This window comes from Prinia subflava, chromosome 1 (assembly GCF_021018805.1).
Source record: "Prinia subflava isolate CZ2003 ecotype Zambia chromosome 1, Cam_Psub_1.2, whole genome shotgun sequence".
Classification (NCBI taxonomy): domain Eukaryota; kingdom Metazoa; phylum Chordata; class Aves; order Passeriformes; family Cisticolidae; genus Prinia; species Prinia subflava.
The window spans coordinates 65,653,499-65,666,020 of record NC_086247.1 but is presented as its reverse complement, the minus strand read 5'-3'; the positions used below and the strand labels follow the sequence as shown (position 1 = coordinate 65,666,020).

Below are 12,522 nucleotides of genomic sequence, written 5' to 3'. Positions count from 1 at the left end.
GGACAAGGTATTACAAAAAGAAATGACACTCTGCTCACTGGGCTTACACACGCCTAAATTGATTAAATATGTAACAAATATTTTCCTAGTGTGTGATGAATCAAAGATGATGACAGATTTAAAGAAAGTTGTATACTGCCAGAGCAGCCAAGTAACATTTTGTTTTTAGACAATTCTAACTCTTTAACATTAAAAGAAATTATAGGCAGCCATACAAATAAGAAAAATGCAACTCTAAGACACATTTAATTAGTTACACTCCTCAACAAATTGGGAAATGAATGGCACAGCAGATGAACAGGATATTTTACTCAACCTCAATACAAAGTCATTTTTTCTAAAGAAAGGCAACTTATGCTGGAACCCGTTACTGATACCATCAGTTCCAAATTACTGAATTAGGACATCTTTAATGTGCTGCGTGGCACGAACATAAACATGTACAAAATCCTGGGCTTCGATTTCTTCCTCTGGAAGACATTACAGGAGAAACTTTCTGATGACTGTGTAATTTCACCTGACCCGTTCATAAGTTTGCAAAGGGGTACACACAGTGATATTTGGCGTTTAATGGTGCATTAATGAAATTAATTCACACACCATTAATTTAATTAATGAATATTTCTTCAAATAAGCTTCCTGTCATCTTTCCAAATTTTAATTTGGAACATTATTCTGCATATTGGCAGAAGAAATAATCTTAGTTGTGTAATCATCCTTCACAGCTAACGATGTCACATCACATCCTTGTGATCACATCTCTCTCTTTTAGGAAGACTGTTAGTGACAAAAACCTTGCCCAGTCATCTTCTTAGCTTTCTTTCAAATGCCTTTTAGATCCTGGTGCTCCAGGGACTAATTTGAATGAGCACAGAAACATCTGGGTTTTACTTCTCATGTGAAAGCCATATTCCAATGGTTGCTACAAGAAACCATGAGGGAGTCAGGACAATGCTGACAACAAGAAGAATAAAATACTGGAGAGGAAGATTTCTCAAGCCTTGCCTTCCAATGTAATACATGTATTTCACATACTGGGCAGGGCGAGGGGGAAGAGCAACTTCACACTTTCCTGCAAGCCACTCTCACAAGAGCTGCCTGCCTGGGGTCACATCCCCACTGCAGGCATCTCATGGACCATTGCTTCTCTACAGCAGAGCACAGGGTGAAAGGGCAAAGAGCATGAAGGCACAGGATCTATCTGGGCTGAAACAAATATTGCCAGGAGCCTAACAACTTGACTCACTAGCAATTAAACTAATTAAGTCTGACTTCTGAATGCTTTGTGGCCTATCTTTACACCTCCCTGCCCTACTATACCTGTTTCTCCATAACTCTGACATCCCTGTCCCACACCTTCAATCTTGACACCACCCGTTTCCTAATGCCTCCTCAAAACATATTCCCTTCTACCAAATGTGACAGGAACCAGTCAGTGGTTCTCCATATGCAGACATGGTAACACTAACAGCATTATTAACTTAGGAAGAGAAAATAATTATACCAACTCCAAGCTGACATATTCCTTAAAAGAATTTTCTTTTGTTTTAATCCCCTTTTTAAGTTCAGGGAAGCAGAAATACTTAAAAGCCCACCTGAAAAGTACTTCGTGTCACACATAGGAAAACATCTGCATTGATAGCTTGGGCCAAGAACAACGAGTTATAAAAAGACTGAGGCATTTGGAAGCTCATCCTACTTCCTAAACGTCCTCTGCAAGTTAAGCATCCTACTGGCTTCCTGTTCTCCAGAAATATTGTGCTGTCCACAATAAAGAGATTTATCAATCTCTTATATCAGTGCTTTTTACTATGCAGTGTTCTGCAGTATGGCCTTCCTGAATCCAATGACAGTCTCTTCCCATCCAAGCAATGCCTCTGCAGCATCTCTCTGATACCAGGCATGCAATGAATCAAGCTGATCAACAAAAACTGACCTCTCGCTTCTCCATTTGTCTGTTTGTCCTTACACAGGGAGCACCCCTGAATTCTAACAAAGAAGAGCAGAAATGGGAATTTCTACCATAAGATCTAATGAAAATTTCAAGGGCATCAGGCTGCAAATTCTGATTTGGCAGAGAAAATTCCAGTCTAAATGCAAGAACACCAGAAGCAGATCATTTCTGCTGGAAACATACATACACTCTTTAATTAACAATCTTATATTTAACACTAAAAAAACATTCATGGTCACACAGAAACATATAGAAATAGGCTGGGAAGAAATCCATACACATCTCACATATACCAACATCAGAACAACCCAAGAGAACATAGGAATCCAAGAGGACACAAGGGCAACAGAAGGAAGAAAGTACCACTGATGTGGCATTTTGTAGGAAAAAGACTTTGGTGCTTTTCCAGTTTTTGAGTAAGAGATAAAAAAGCATCTTGTTCTCTTCTAAGTAGAACATCTGCCCGTTTCAGTACTTTCAAATACTAATACACATCTTGTAAAGGCATTAATTTTAGAGATAATGTATCTTTTAATTAAAAGTGCAGTTTTTAAAAAAATGGGTGGCTGATACCCTGCAGCATCTGTGGAGTTCCATAAATTATCTTCCCAAATCTAATATTTTTTTACATCTACATATTGATTTTAAAAAAATCTAATGTCTATATATGATTCTCTCTTCTTGTAAAGAATCTAGTCCCAACTGATTGACTATTTATTTTTAACATATCACTGCATATTTGAAGTTCATGTCAGCTGTATCAGGTTTATAGGGTTTGGGACTTGGCCTTCCTGCTCTACATTTCTTTTCTTTCCACTAACTAAATGTCAAAGTAACTAAAACTGTTTTCTGTGCTGAAATATTACAATCACAATACCATTGATTACTCCTTATTTAGAGCTACATCCATCATTAACAGCAACTTAAAGATCAGTCCTGCACAGAGTAGAGCGTCTTCTGAACCCTGAAATGCAACGTAAGGAATTCCTTAACACTACTTGTTACTTCTGTGTAGACAGAGGAAAACATCTAAAACTAACACAGAGCTATTGTTACTGCATTTAGGACTAAACATGCTTTATGCTCAATACATGCTTCCTCTTTGATATCAATTCTTTAGATAAGAACTTATGTAGATAACTTCTGCTGACTTGAAATCACCAGGAAGCGTTAAGGCTTTACGTGAGCATACGTATGTTTTATTTTTACAAAACAATTGTCATTAGCTGTGCAGTTACACATGCCATAAGACAGCTTCCTTTTACAATACCTTCTCCACCCACTAAATGCATCTTCCCAGATGTCTTCTAGCATTTCAGACCGTCCAGTAGCAGCTTCCTTCAATAAAGATAATTTCTTTTGCTTTCTTTTCCCCTCCAAATAAAAAGAAATAGGTGTTTCACAAAATCAAATCACGTTCTGGTGGAGAGGCTACAGAGAACAGGAGCAGGTTACTAGAGATCTCATAGCTACTGAGGAGAGTGAAAAGGCCTGGACAGTGGTAGAAAGAGGAGCTCTCAGCTTTAAACACCAAATGGTAACATTTGGAAGATTTTTGCTCTGTTCAGGATGAGTTAGAGATAAGGAAACTCAGTAAGTCTTTTTCTCCAGCACAATTAGCAGCTCTTATAGGCTACACAGATCTTCCAATGAGACAACAAAAAGCAGCCTCATCCTTCCCCTACACATTGCTTCTGCTGCCTTTGTGTGGGAGAGACAAGTACTGGATCAACATTAACATATGCCAGCCTCTGCTTGTGGGAGAAATAATTTGCCCTTTCCAGGAGATGCTGTCTCAACTCTGGTCAGCAATGGATGAGTGTGCTTCAGGGAATTCACAGTAAGCACTGCATCTGACCATAAAATGGCACATGCCTTGTTTCTGGTTTATGATAGTCTTCAGACAAAAATTAATTAAAATAAACTTATCCCTCACTATCAAACTGGTTTTAAAGAATAAGATCAGATTTACCTACTTGGTCAGAAACCAATACTGCTCAAAGAACTCAAAGGTTTGCTGAAAACTTAGTCACTTAGTCTTCAAGAATTAGAAAAAAATGAGATGAAAAGGGAAAGATTCATCCACGGATAAAAAATATTAATAGTTAAGAAATCAGCAGGGTAACACATACATATATAGAAGATAGCTATCAGATCGAAAGAATGGTCTTATAAAAAGCAAAACAAAACAAAACAAACAAGCAAACCAGCCCCCCCAAAAGCAGTCATTTTAGGATGCAAAATTTTTTTTTTTTTTAATAAAGAAAAAGCCTCAGGCACAAGACTGGTAGAACTACTGTTTGACAAGGCAAGCCTACATTTGCAATCAAGAGGTGAGCACGATTCTTGAGGCTCACAGTCCACTCATCTTCACAAGTTTCATGAAGTGTGAGCATTAGCTACCTACAAACAAAATTACTCTGAGTTGGCAAACCAGAATGTATTTCTTACTTCTGAAGTTCAGCCAAAAAAAATAGATTACCCCAAAACAGATAGGCTTCTCTGTTCTCAGAGGACAGAGATGAACTTTGCTAACCAAGCTGCTGAGGACTTAACTGCAGCACACGGAGGAGATCTACTTTTCACATTCTCCTACTCACAGAAAAAGCCATCACACAAATAATTACCATCAATATGAATAGAGAATACTTATTTTTGTGTAAGGTCAGATCCAATACCCAACTATTCCTTTACTAAACAATACAATAAACCCTCATACAGGTGACCAGTTCATGGGACATCATCTGAGTTTCAAATAAACAAAAGCAAATTCTGTTACTCAAAGCTCAGTCTGCCTTTCGTTTTTGTTTAACAGACAAATTTCATTATTATTGTTAGTTGTACTGCAAACGTTCATGCTATTAAGGTAGAGCATGATGTTGAAGTAAAGGACAGTGACCAATTTGACATTAAATGGGACAGTCCATCTCAAGCTCACCTAAAGACTATCTTCAAATAGTCAGTAGCCCTTAAAGAATATCTTATTCCTAATACATGCTCATTTTTATTTGGAGGATAGATATCCACTGCTTACTGCTCTTGGAAAGCTCCAACTGAACTACCACAACTATATCAGACGAGAACATTGGCCCACAACTTAAAACGGAAAGGTATCTTGTGATTAAATGCTTCATCCAAATCACATGCCAGCTTTTTCTTTTTTAAAACCATGATACAAACTGAAGCTGATATTTTCTGTGCTATGATAAACATCACAGAAGCATATTCATCCCCATTACTTAACAACAGAACCTATAAACTCCCGCTGATTTCTTTATCTGTTTCTAAAGCACAATTTAAAATCCTACACTGCAGATAAGGGTACACTGCTCACAAGATTAAAGTCAAGGTCACATATTGCACATACGCTGCTGCCTGTGAAACAGAGATCTGTTTCACAGACTCCACATATATTTTTAGAAAGGGCTGCTCTAGTCATCAGCTAACAGCTTTTGAATTACAGAAGGGAAGATAAACTTTGGCTTAAAAGGGAAAATTTAAGGCTTCTGTGCCAACACAGACAGACCCTTGCTGATTTAAGGAAGTAAAGCAGTTCTTTTTATCTCTTCGCAAAACCTCAAGGGGAAATCCCCAACACACTGAGTATGAACCTTACTTTCCTTCTGATGGAGCAGAGAGTGAAACTCCCCAAGACTTTGATGCAACCACAGGTGGGCCACCTTTGAAAAATCCTGGCTTCATAGTATGGCTGGTAGCTAAGCTGGTGCTCCCTCCAGACATCTGTTGCACCTTCTGCTCAACAGGCACTTGTGCAACTATTCATATTAAAGCTACAACAGAAGCTCTAGCACCATGTAAGCACTGGTCTGTTAACACAGAAAAGATTTCTGCCTTCCCCAGGGAACACCATTTGCACAAGATGTCCGTAGTGTATGCCACAAAATATTAGTAATTCACTTTCAGGAAAAAGTGAAGACATTGATATGCAATGATCATTACCACATGATATTCATTAAAAAAATGACACTTCCAAAATTGAACATTAGGCTTAATTCATGGGCATCCAGAAGGGGACTCTAAAAATTCTGTTCACGTAAAAAGTGAGCAGCACAATCTGGACTTTTTAGCCAGCTTTAATAATGAAAACATCTTTAAGGCATGCCCCAAATAAACAGACTTGAGAGAGCTGGGGCTGTTCAGCCTGGGGAAAAGAAGGCTCTGGGGAGACCTTGTAGCACCTTCCAGTACCTAAAGGGGGCTTACAGGAGAGGTGGAGATGGCATGTACTCATAGAATAAGGGAGAATGGATTCAAACTAGAAGAGCTTAGATGAGATATTTGGAAGAAATTCTTTACTGTAAGGGTAACAAGGGACTGAAACAGGTTGCCTAGAGATGTGAACTTGCCACCCCTGGAGGTGTTCAGGGCAAGCCTGGGTAGGGTTTTGAGTGACCTGGTCTAGTGGAAGGTGTCCCTGTCCATGGCACGGGGGTCGGAATTAGATGACCTTTAAGGTCACTTCCAACGCAAACTATTCTATAATTCTATGATTATTCTATGTTACCTCAGTAAAACAGCACTCATTTTCCCATTAGCTAAAAACTGAGCCTGCAAAAACAGTTGTGGGGGACAGTGTAAGTCGAGGAGAGGGACTTTCACACAGCAACAGATTTCCATCTCCTGGGGGGTTGCTTCGCTGTGACACTGAAGCCACGAGAGAACAGTTTCTTGTGGAGAAGTCTCCATGGTATGGCAAGAGAACTCCTCTCCCTAAGTAAACTGAAGGAAGATGATTTTAGAGGTAGTAAACTGACTGAAAATACCAGGTTTTGTCTCTTAGTGGGAAAAAAAAAGAAGAGTTGGGAGGAGGAGAAGTATTCTGAAGGTTTATTCTGATTTCTTATTATTTTTCTTTTAAGTCTGTTAATAAAGATTTCTTTATACCCTTTAAAGTTGCAAGCCTGCTTTGGCCCTTCTCCTAATACTTATCTCACAGCAAAAAATGAGTAAATAATTCTCGTGAATGCACTGGCCAAATGCCATTGGCCAATGCATTCAATTCAACCCACCATATTGAATTAGTACCGCGATTCCAAATGGTGAACCAAAAACCACTACATTTAATTGGTGTTTCTGCCCAGTTTGAACCAAAATTGCTACGCTTCTGCTGCCACCAACCTGTACATTAGCCACTCTTTCTTTGCCTTGTTTCCACAAGGCAACAAAACTGAGAGCTTTAAAAGACTTTTCATTACATCAGCATCAGTGTGTTGAGACCTTTGGCAAGTGGGAATACATGGCTAAGTAAAAGGAGGCCAATAAATAAATAAAAGCAGAGTGCTTCTTGTCCACACTGCTCCACTGTCAGCCAGTTCCTGGAGTCTACTCTGGAGTAATCCAATCAGTCAGCTTTGAGACCAGGAGATGTGTTAGGCAGGGGGCACTAGGCCTAGGAATCTGTTCTTAGGCACCTTTCCTTTAGCACTGCTGGTATCACTGGAAGGCACAAGTTCTTGGCCAGAAATGTGTCACTGTTTTTCAGACAAGTCCCAGACAGGACACCATGTGCATGGACAGCAACCAGTTACGTTTCCTCACAGATGCCGAGTTTCCTCAGAGAGGTGACAAACTTGCCGGACAAATGGCTGACAATTCATGAACTGGATAACATGTTAACATTCCAAAGGGGAAATTAGAAGACAGAAGGAATTTGCAATGTGGGTCATCTTACCATAGATGATTATGTGATTTCCATTAGCTAACATTTATTATTGAAGATTTTATTTTATACCCTGTATTTGTAAATCTCTTTCTAGAAATATTCTAAGTTACCTACATCTTATTCTAGCAGGCTGCACAACTCAGAAGACTACATTAGGAAAAAACATTTTCAAATGGAGGAAAACTCCTAATGCTTTGCCTTTGCAGTAATCCTGCTTTGGGAAGCAGACTAACCCACCAGACATCATTCGTTAGCAGATACACTTTATTTCATAACTGGGGAGCCTCTGAGAAATGAGCCTGATTCTCAGAGTTTTAAAAACTCATCTGCTTAAGGGCCTAAACCATGTTTCAGTTACAAAATAGCCCCTTTTCAGAAGTTAAGCCTGGATTTTGGACAAGCAACTTCTTATGTTCAGACTTTTACTGATGCAGCTACTATGTCTAATATCAGACTGTGACACTGATTTACTAGATCTTTGAGTTCTTCAAAGTGCTTCTGAAGTTTTTTCACATTCCTCTAGAAGCCAAGTATAACTCCATTCAGTCTAAACACCTGTGTGTGAGAAAGCCCGCTCTTTCAATCACCAGAATTTGATGAAATTATGAAAAATAAAGAAATTAGAAACAGAAAACTCTCAAGAAAAAGAGTGGCCTAAATAACAGTTATAGGGCATCCAAACTGATGCTATTTATTCCACTCTCTACCTGGGACTTTATGCTGTAAGAATTTTGAAGTGCTGATACTTCTTTAAACAAGACAAATTACTGTCGTATAATCATACAACCATCACGATTATATTTGAAGTAGCATACACAAGGATGTTTAATCCTTAAACATAAATAATACTAAACGAGGATGTGCGGGGGGCATGGGAAAACCTATGAAATCTGCAAAAGTAGTTCACAAACACCTGTCTAACTTTCCAACTCTAGCTTTCCAACTAGCTTTCACGAGAAATGGGGTGGTTTACTATTATAATGTCTCTCCTTCCCCTCCCAACGTCCCTCTTCATAGCCATATAGAAAAGAAAGCCTGTTACTGAATCCATGGCACCTTTGAGGCATTTGTGCCGGAGGAAGGAGGAGAAGGACGAGAGGGAGAGCTGCCGCTCATCTCCTCACTGTGCCACAGAAATCACTGCACAGAGCTGAGGCCGCCGCTTTCTGCCGGCGCCCCGCCCCTGCCGCCGCTCCCCGTACCAGAGCCTTCCCTCCCGGGGCCGACCGGAGCCGCGAATGGCCCGGGCCTCCCCCGCCCCCGGCCCGCCCCGCAGCCCCGCCCGCCCGCCGTACCTCGGAGCCGGGGGAACTCGCGGTCCCGCAGCGCGCCCAGCCCGGCTCCGTGCCCGTAGCCGTACTCGCAGCCGGCGGGGCGAGCGGCGCGGAAGGCGCGGAAGGAGAGCGGCTCCGCGGCCATGGCGGCCGGGAGGGACCGGCGGGAGAGCGGCGGCTGCCGCGGCACAGGAGCCCCGCGGGTGCTGCGCTCCGGGCCCGCTCGGCTCGGCCCGGCCGCTCTGCTCCGCCCGCCTCCCGCCCCGCCTGCCCCACCTGCGCCGGGGCCGGTCCGGCCGCGGCTGAGCCGGGCCCTGGGGCCGGCACAGGGAGGAGTTTCCCGTAAGGGAGAAGTTTCCCGAAACACGGGGAGATCGTTTTCACAGAATCGAGAATCACAGACAGAGAATCACAGAATTATTAGGTTCAAACAGACTTTCAAGATCATCGAGTCCAACCCATGCCCTAACACCTCAACTAAACCATGGCACAGAGTACCCCATCCAGTCTTTTTTTAAACACAGCCAGGGGTGGTGACTCCACCACCTCCCCGGGCAGGCCATTCCAGTACTTTATTACTCTGTGAAAAACTTCTCCTAATATCCAGCTTATATTTCCCTTGGTGCAGCTTGAGACTATGACCTCTCGTTCTGTCAGTTGCTGCCTGGATACCAAACCTCACCTGGCTACAGCCACCTTTCAGCAGGTTGTAGAGAGTGATAAGGTCACCCCTGAGTCTCCTTTTCTCCAGGCTAAACAATCCCAGCTCCCTCAGTCGTTCCTCACAGGGTTTGTGTTCCCAGCCCCTCTCCAGCCTCGTTGCCTCCTCTGGACATGCTCAAGTGTCTCAATGTCCTTCCTTAACTGAGGGGCCAGAACTGGACACAGCACTCGAGGTGTGGCCTCACCAGTGCGGAGTACAGGGGAAGAATGACATCCCTGCTCCTGCTGGACACACTGTTCCTGACACAGGCCAGGAGGCCACTGGCCTTCTTGGCCACCAGGGCACACTGCTGGCTCATGTCCAGCCGGCTGTCGATCAGTACCCTCAGGTCCTTTTGGGGGTATGGCAGCAGCTAGTGTACCCTCCTGTTGAGGCATGCTGTTTAAAATACTTCATGGAAATCTCTCTCCCTTAAAATTTTCCAATGCAAAGCTCAGATTTCTCTCGATGCTTCTTCCACTGCTGCTAATAGCATTGGTTATTTTCTTGCACTTGGTGTACAATACTCTTGCATCGTGTAGAGCTGGCTCTCTTGGCCATAGATGCTGTGTGGCCAATGCAAAGTATCATGGCCCAAAGCCAAAGGAGTAGTATGGGCTGGTCATCAGGGATAGAGAGAACAGGCCTATCCTCCCATGAAAAAATCATTCCTGTAAAAACCTCCGCATTATCAGATAACCTATAACCATACACATAAACAAAAAAGTCATAGCCAAAGGAATGTGTTTGTTGTGTGTGTTTGTTTCCTTTGATTGTTGTTTTGTTGGGGTTTTTTTGTTGTTTTGTGGTGTTGCTTTCATATTAATTTTTTCCTGACATACTACTTGCAATGAATTTTTCTAAGTACATCTCTGCAATTTGCAGAGCATCAAATGACCTCCAATGTTAGTCCAATACCAAAATAAAACTGCACATGTTAGGATGGACCTACATCAAAAACTGGTAAGGCGGACTCTTCTTAGATTATTCGAAATGCTACTAGTGGGGGATGTCAGTGAAATGGGAAACCACGCAGAAAATGGTAAAATAAGCCTGACATGCCATATAGCACGCTGATGTGCTCCCTGTTTAATATATTTGGAATTTTTGTCTAATTTAAACACATAGCCCTGGCTTCAGGGCATATATTTCTATAACACTGTAAAGTGTGTTTGCCCCTGACTCTCTGTTCATGATTGGGGCAGGTATATAGTGTATGACATCCCCAGGTGAAATTGTACACCTTTCAGCCAGCCAATGATTTTACCAAATCCAATTGCCAAACAAGTTACACCTTAAATGCTTCTTTCCAGATGAACAAAGCACCACTGACAAAAAAAGAACAGTTGCTAACAAGTGGAGGAATGTTCTTGACTGATCTCCTGAAGTCACTTAAAAAGAAAAAACCAGAAAACAACAACCAAACAAAAACCTTACACCAAAGAGATTTTTAAAAATTATTTTAACAGTTTATGCATTGCAATTTAGAAGACCTTGTGCCCTCACTATGATTTCTTTTTTATTGCAAGTATATGTAGAAAATATCTGCTATGGATTTTCCTTCCTACTTCTAGCTTCCTGTTATCAATTTACAGATTACAATTAAAGATTTTTATTTATATTGATTGCTATGCAGAGTTTCCTCACTGTTTTTTGTATTGTTTATGTCAAGTAGTTGTTTTTAATTCACTATTCAAACAAGACTAGTTTTCCCCATCAAAACAGATGACAGAATGCAGCTTTCTGATCTTACAATCAATGAGTCTTGAAGAGCTAATTTCCATTCACTTTTTTGTATAAAATATGGTCCCTCACAACTGATTTGTGTCTCTTTTCTTCATTCTGATTTTTGAAGATTGGCCCTTTGGAAGCGACACATAGATGGAGACAGTACTAATTGGGAATGCTCTGTCTGCACACTGTGTGTAGCCTGGTGATGATCACTGATTATTGGGGATCTACCAGTTACCAATAAAGAGCTTAGTTAATCCATCATAAAGGCTGGCCAGAGTCTTTAAATAATAAGAGGCATTCAGGTTGCTCAGTGTCAGCGTAAAAGTTTTTATGTTTGAAGATGAGCATAACTTCTAAAAAACTAACTGGGCTTTACTGGTTATTTCTGAGGTAAAAATGGGAGATTTCGTGGAATTTTGATATGGAGCCACAACTTTCAGTTCTGAACCCAGCTTGCTTAATCATAACAGGACCAGCCCCAGGCACATCTCACAGTTTGCTGCTTTGACAAAGCTTTACTGAGAAGGCTGGTATAAAATACACAGATTAATGCTGTAGAGTTAAAGCTGTAGAATGAGCTAGGGCTTTGTTTCTGCCTTGTTCTACTGTATGCGCAGGAGAGGGTATACCTTCCTTGTAGTAGCCTTAGATATAAATTATTGAAGACTATGACTCAGTTTATGGGCATGATTGGATATTGTATTAAAGGGTTGAGCAGTTTGGAATCATGTAACAGGAAGCATGCAGAACAGTAAGAACCAACACAGTGCAGTATATGTGAAAACTGCAAAATAGGTCTTGGAAGGGAGAGGTATTGCTCTCAGGCAGAACTTATGCCAGCAGAAATCCAGATTCTCTTTGATCCTCCACTGACATTGAAAGCAGTAGTGGAAATTAATGCTGCAGCCATTAAATGATTGCACTGAGGTCAGCACAGGCACACCCCCACCTTTGTGCATTTTATGTTAGGAAAGGCATTGTTAACTCACTGCAGCCCAGATTGCACTTGTTACATGTTTAGGACTGACATAACCCTTCTCGCTTATTCATTATATGCAAATTTTAGTTCACCCTCTTACAGTGTTTTGCATCTTGCATCATGGAATAATAAAATACTGTTTTGCTCATTGCAGAGACATCCCAATATGTGAACACAGTGCTCCAGTCTCTGATT

The 12,522-nt window shown here is 41.3% G+C and overlaps 1 protein-coding gene across 2 annotated transcripts in view; it reads right to left on the bottom strand.

Annotated features, from left to right (window-relative positions):
• Nucleotides 1–9,274, bottom strand: part of MOCOS (molybdenum cofactor sulfurase) — a 208,038-nt gene extending 198,764 nt beyond the window's left edge. Inside the window, exon 1 of one of the 2 annotated variants that reach the window (XM_063398852.1) lies at nt 8,933–9,274. In XM_063398852.1, coding sequence (XP_063254922.1) covers nt 8,933–9,056 — 124 coding nt within the window. In that variant the 5' untranslated portion in view covers nt 9,057–9,274. The remainder of the gene's footprint in view (nt 1–8,932) is intronic. The other variant, XM_063398842.1, reaches the window with a different exon arrangement.
• Nucleotides 9,275–12,522: the final 3,248 nt, after the last annotated feature.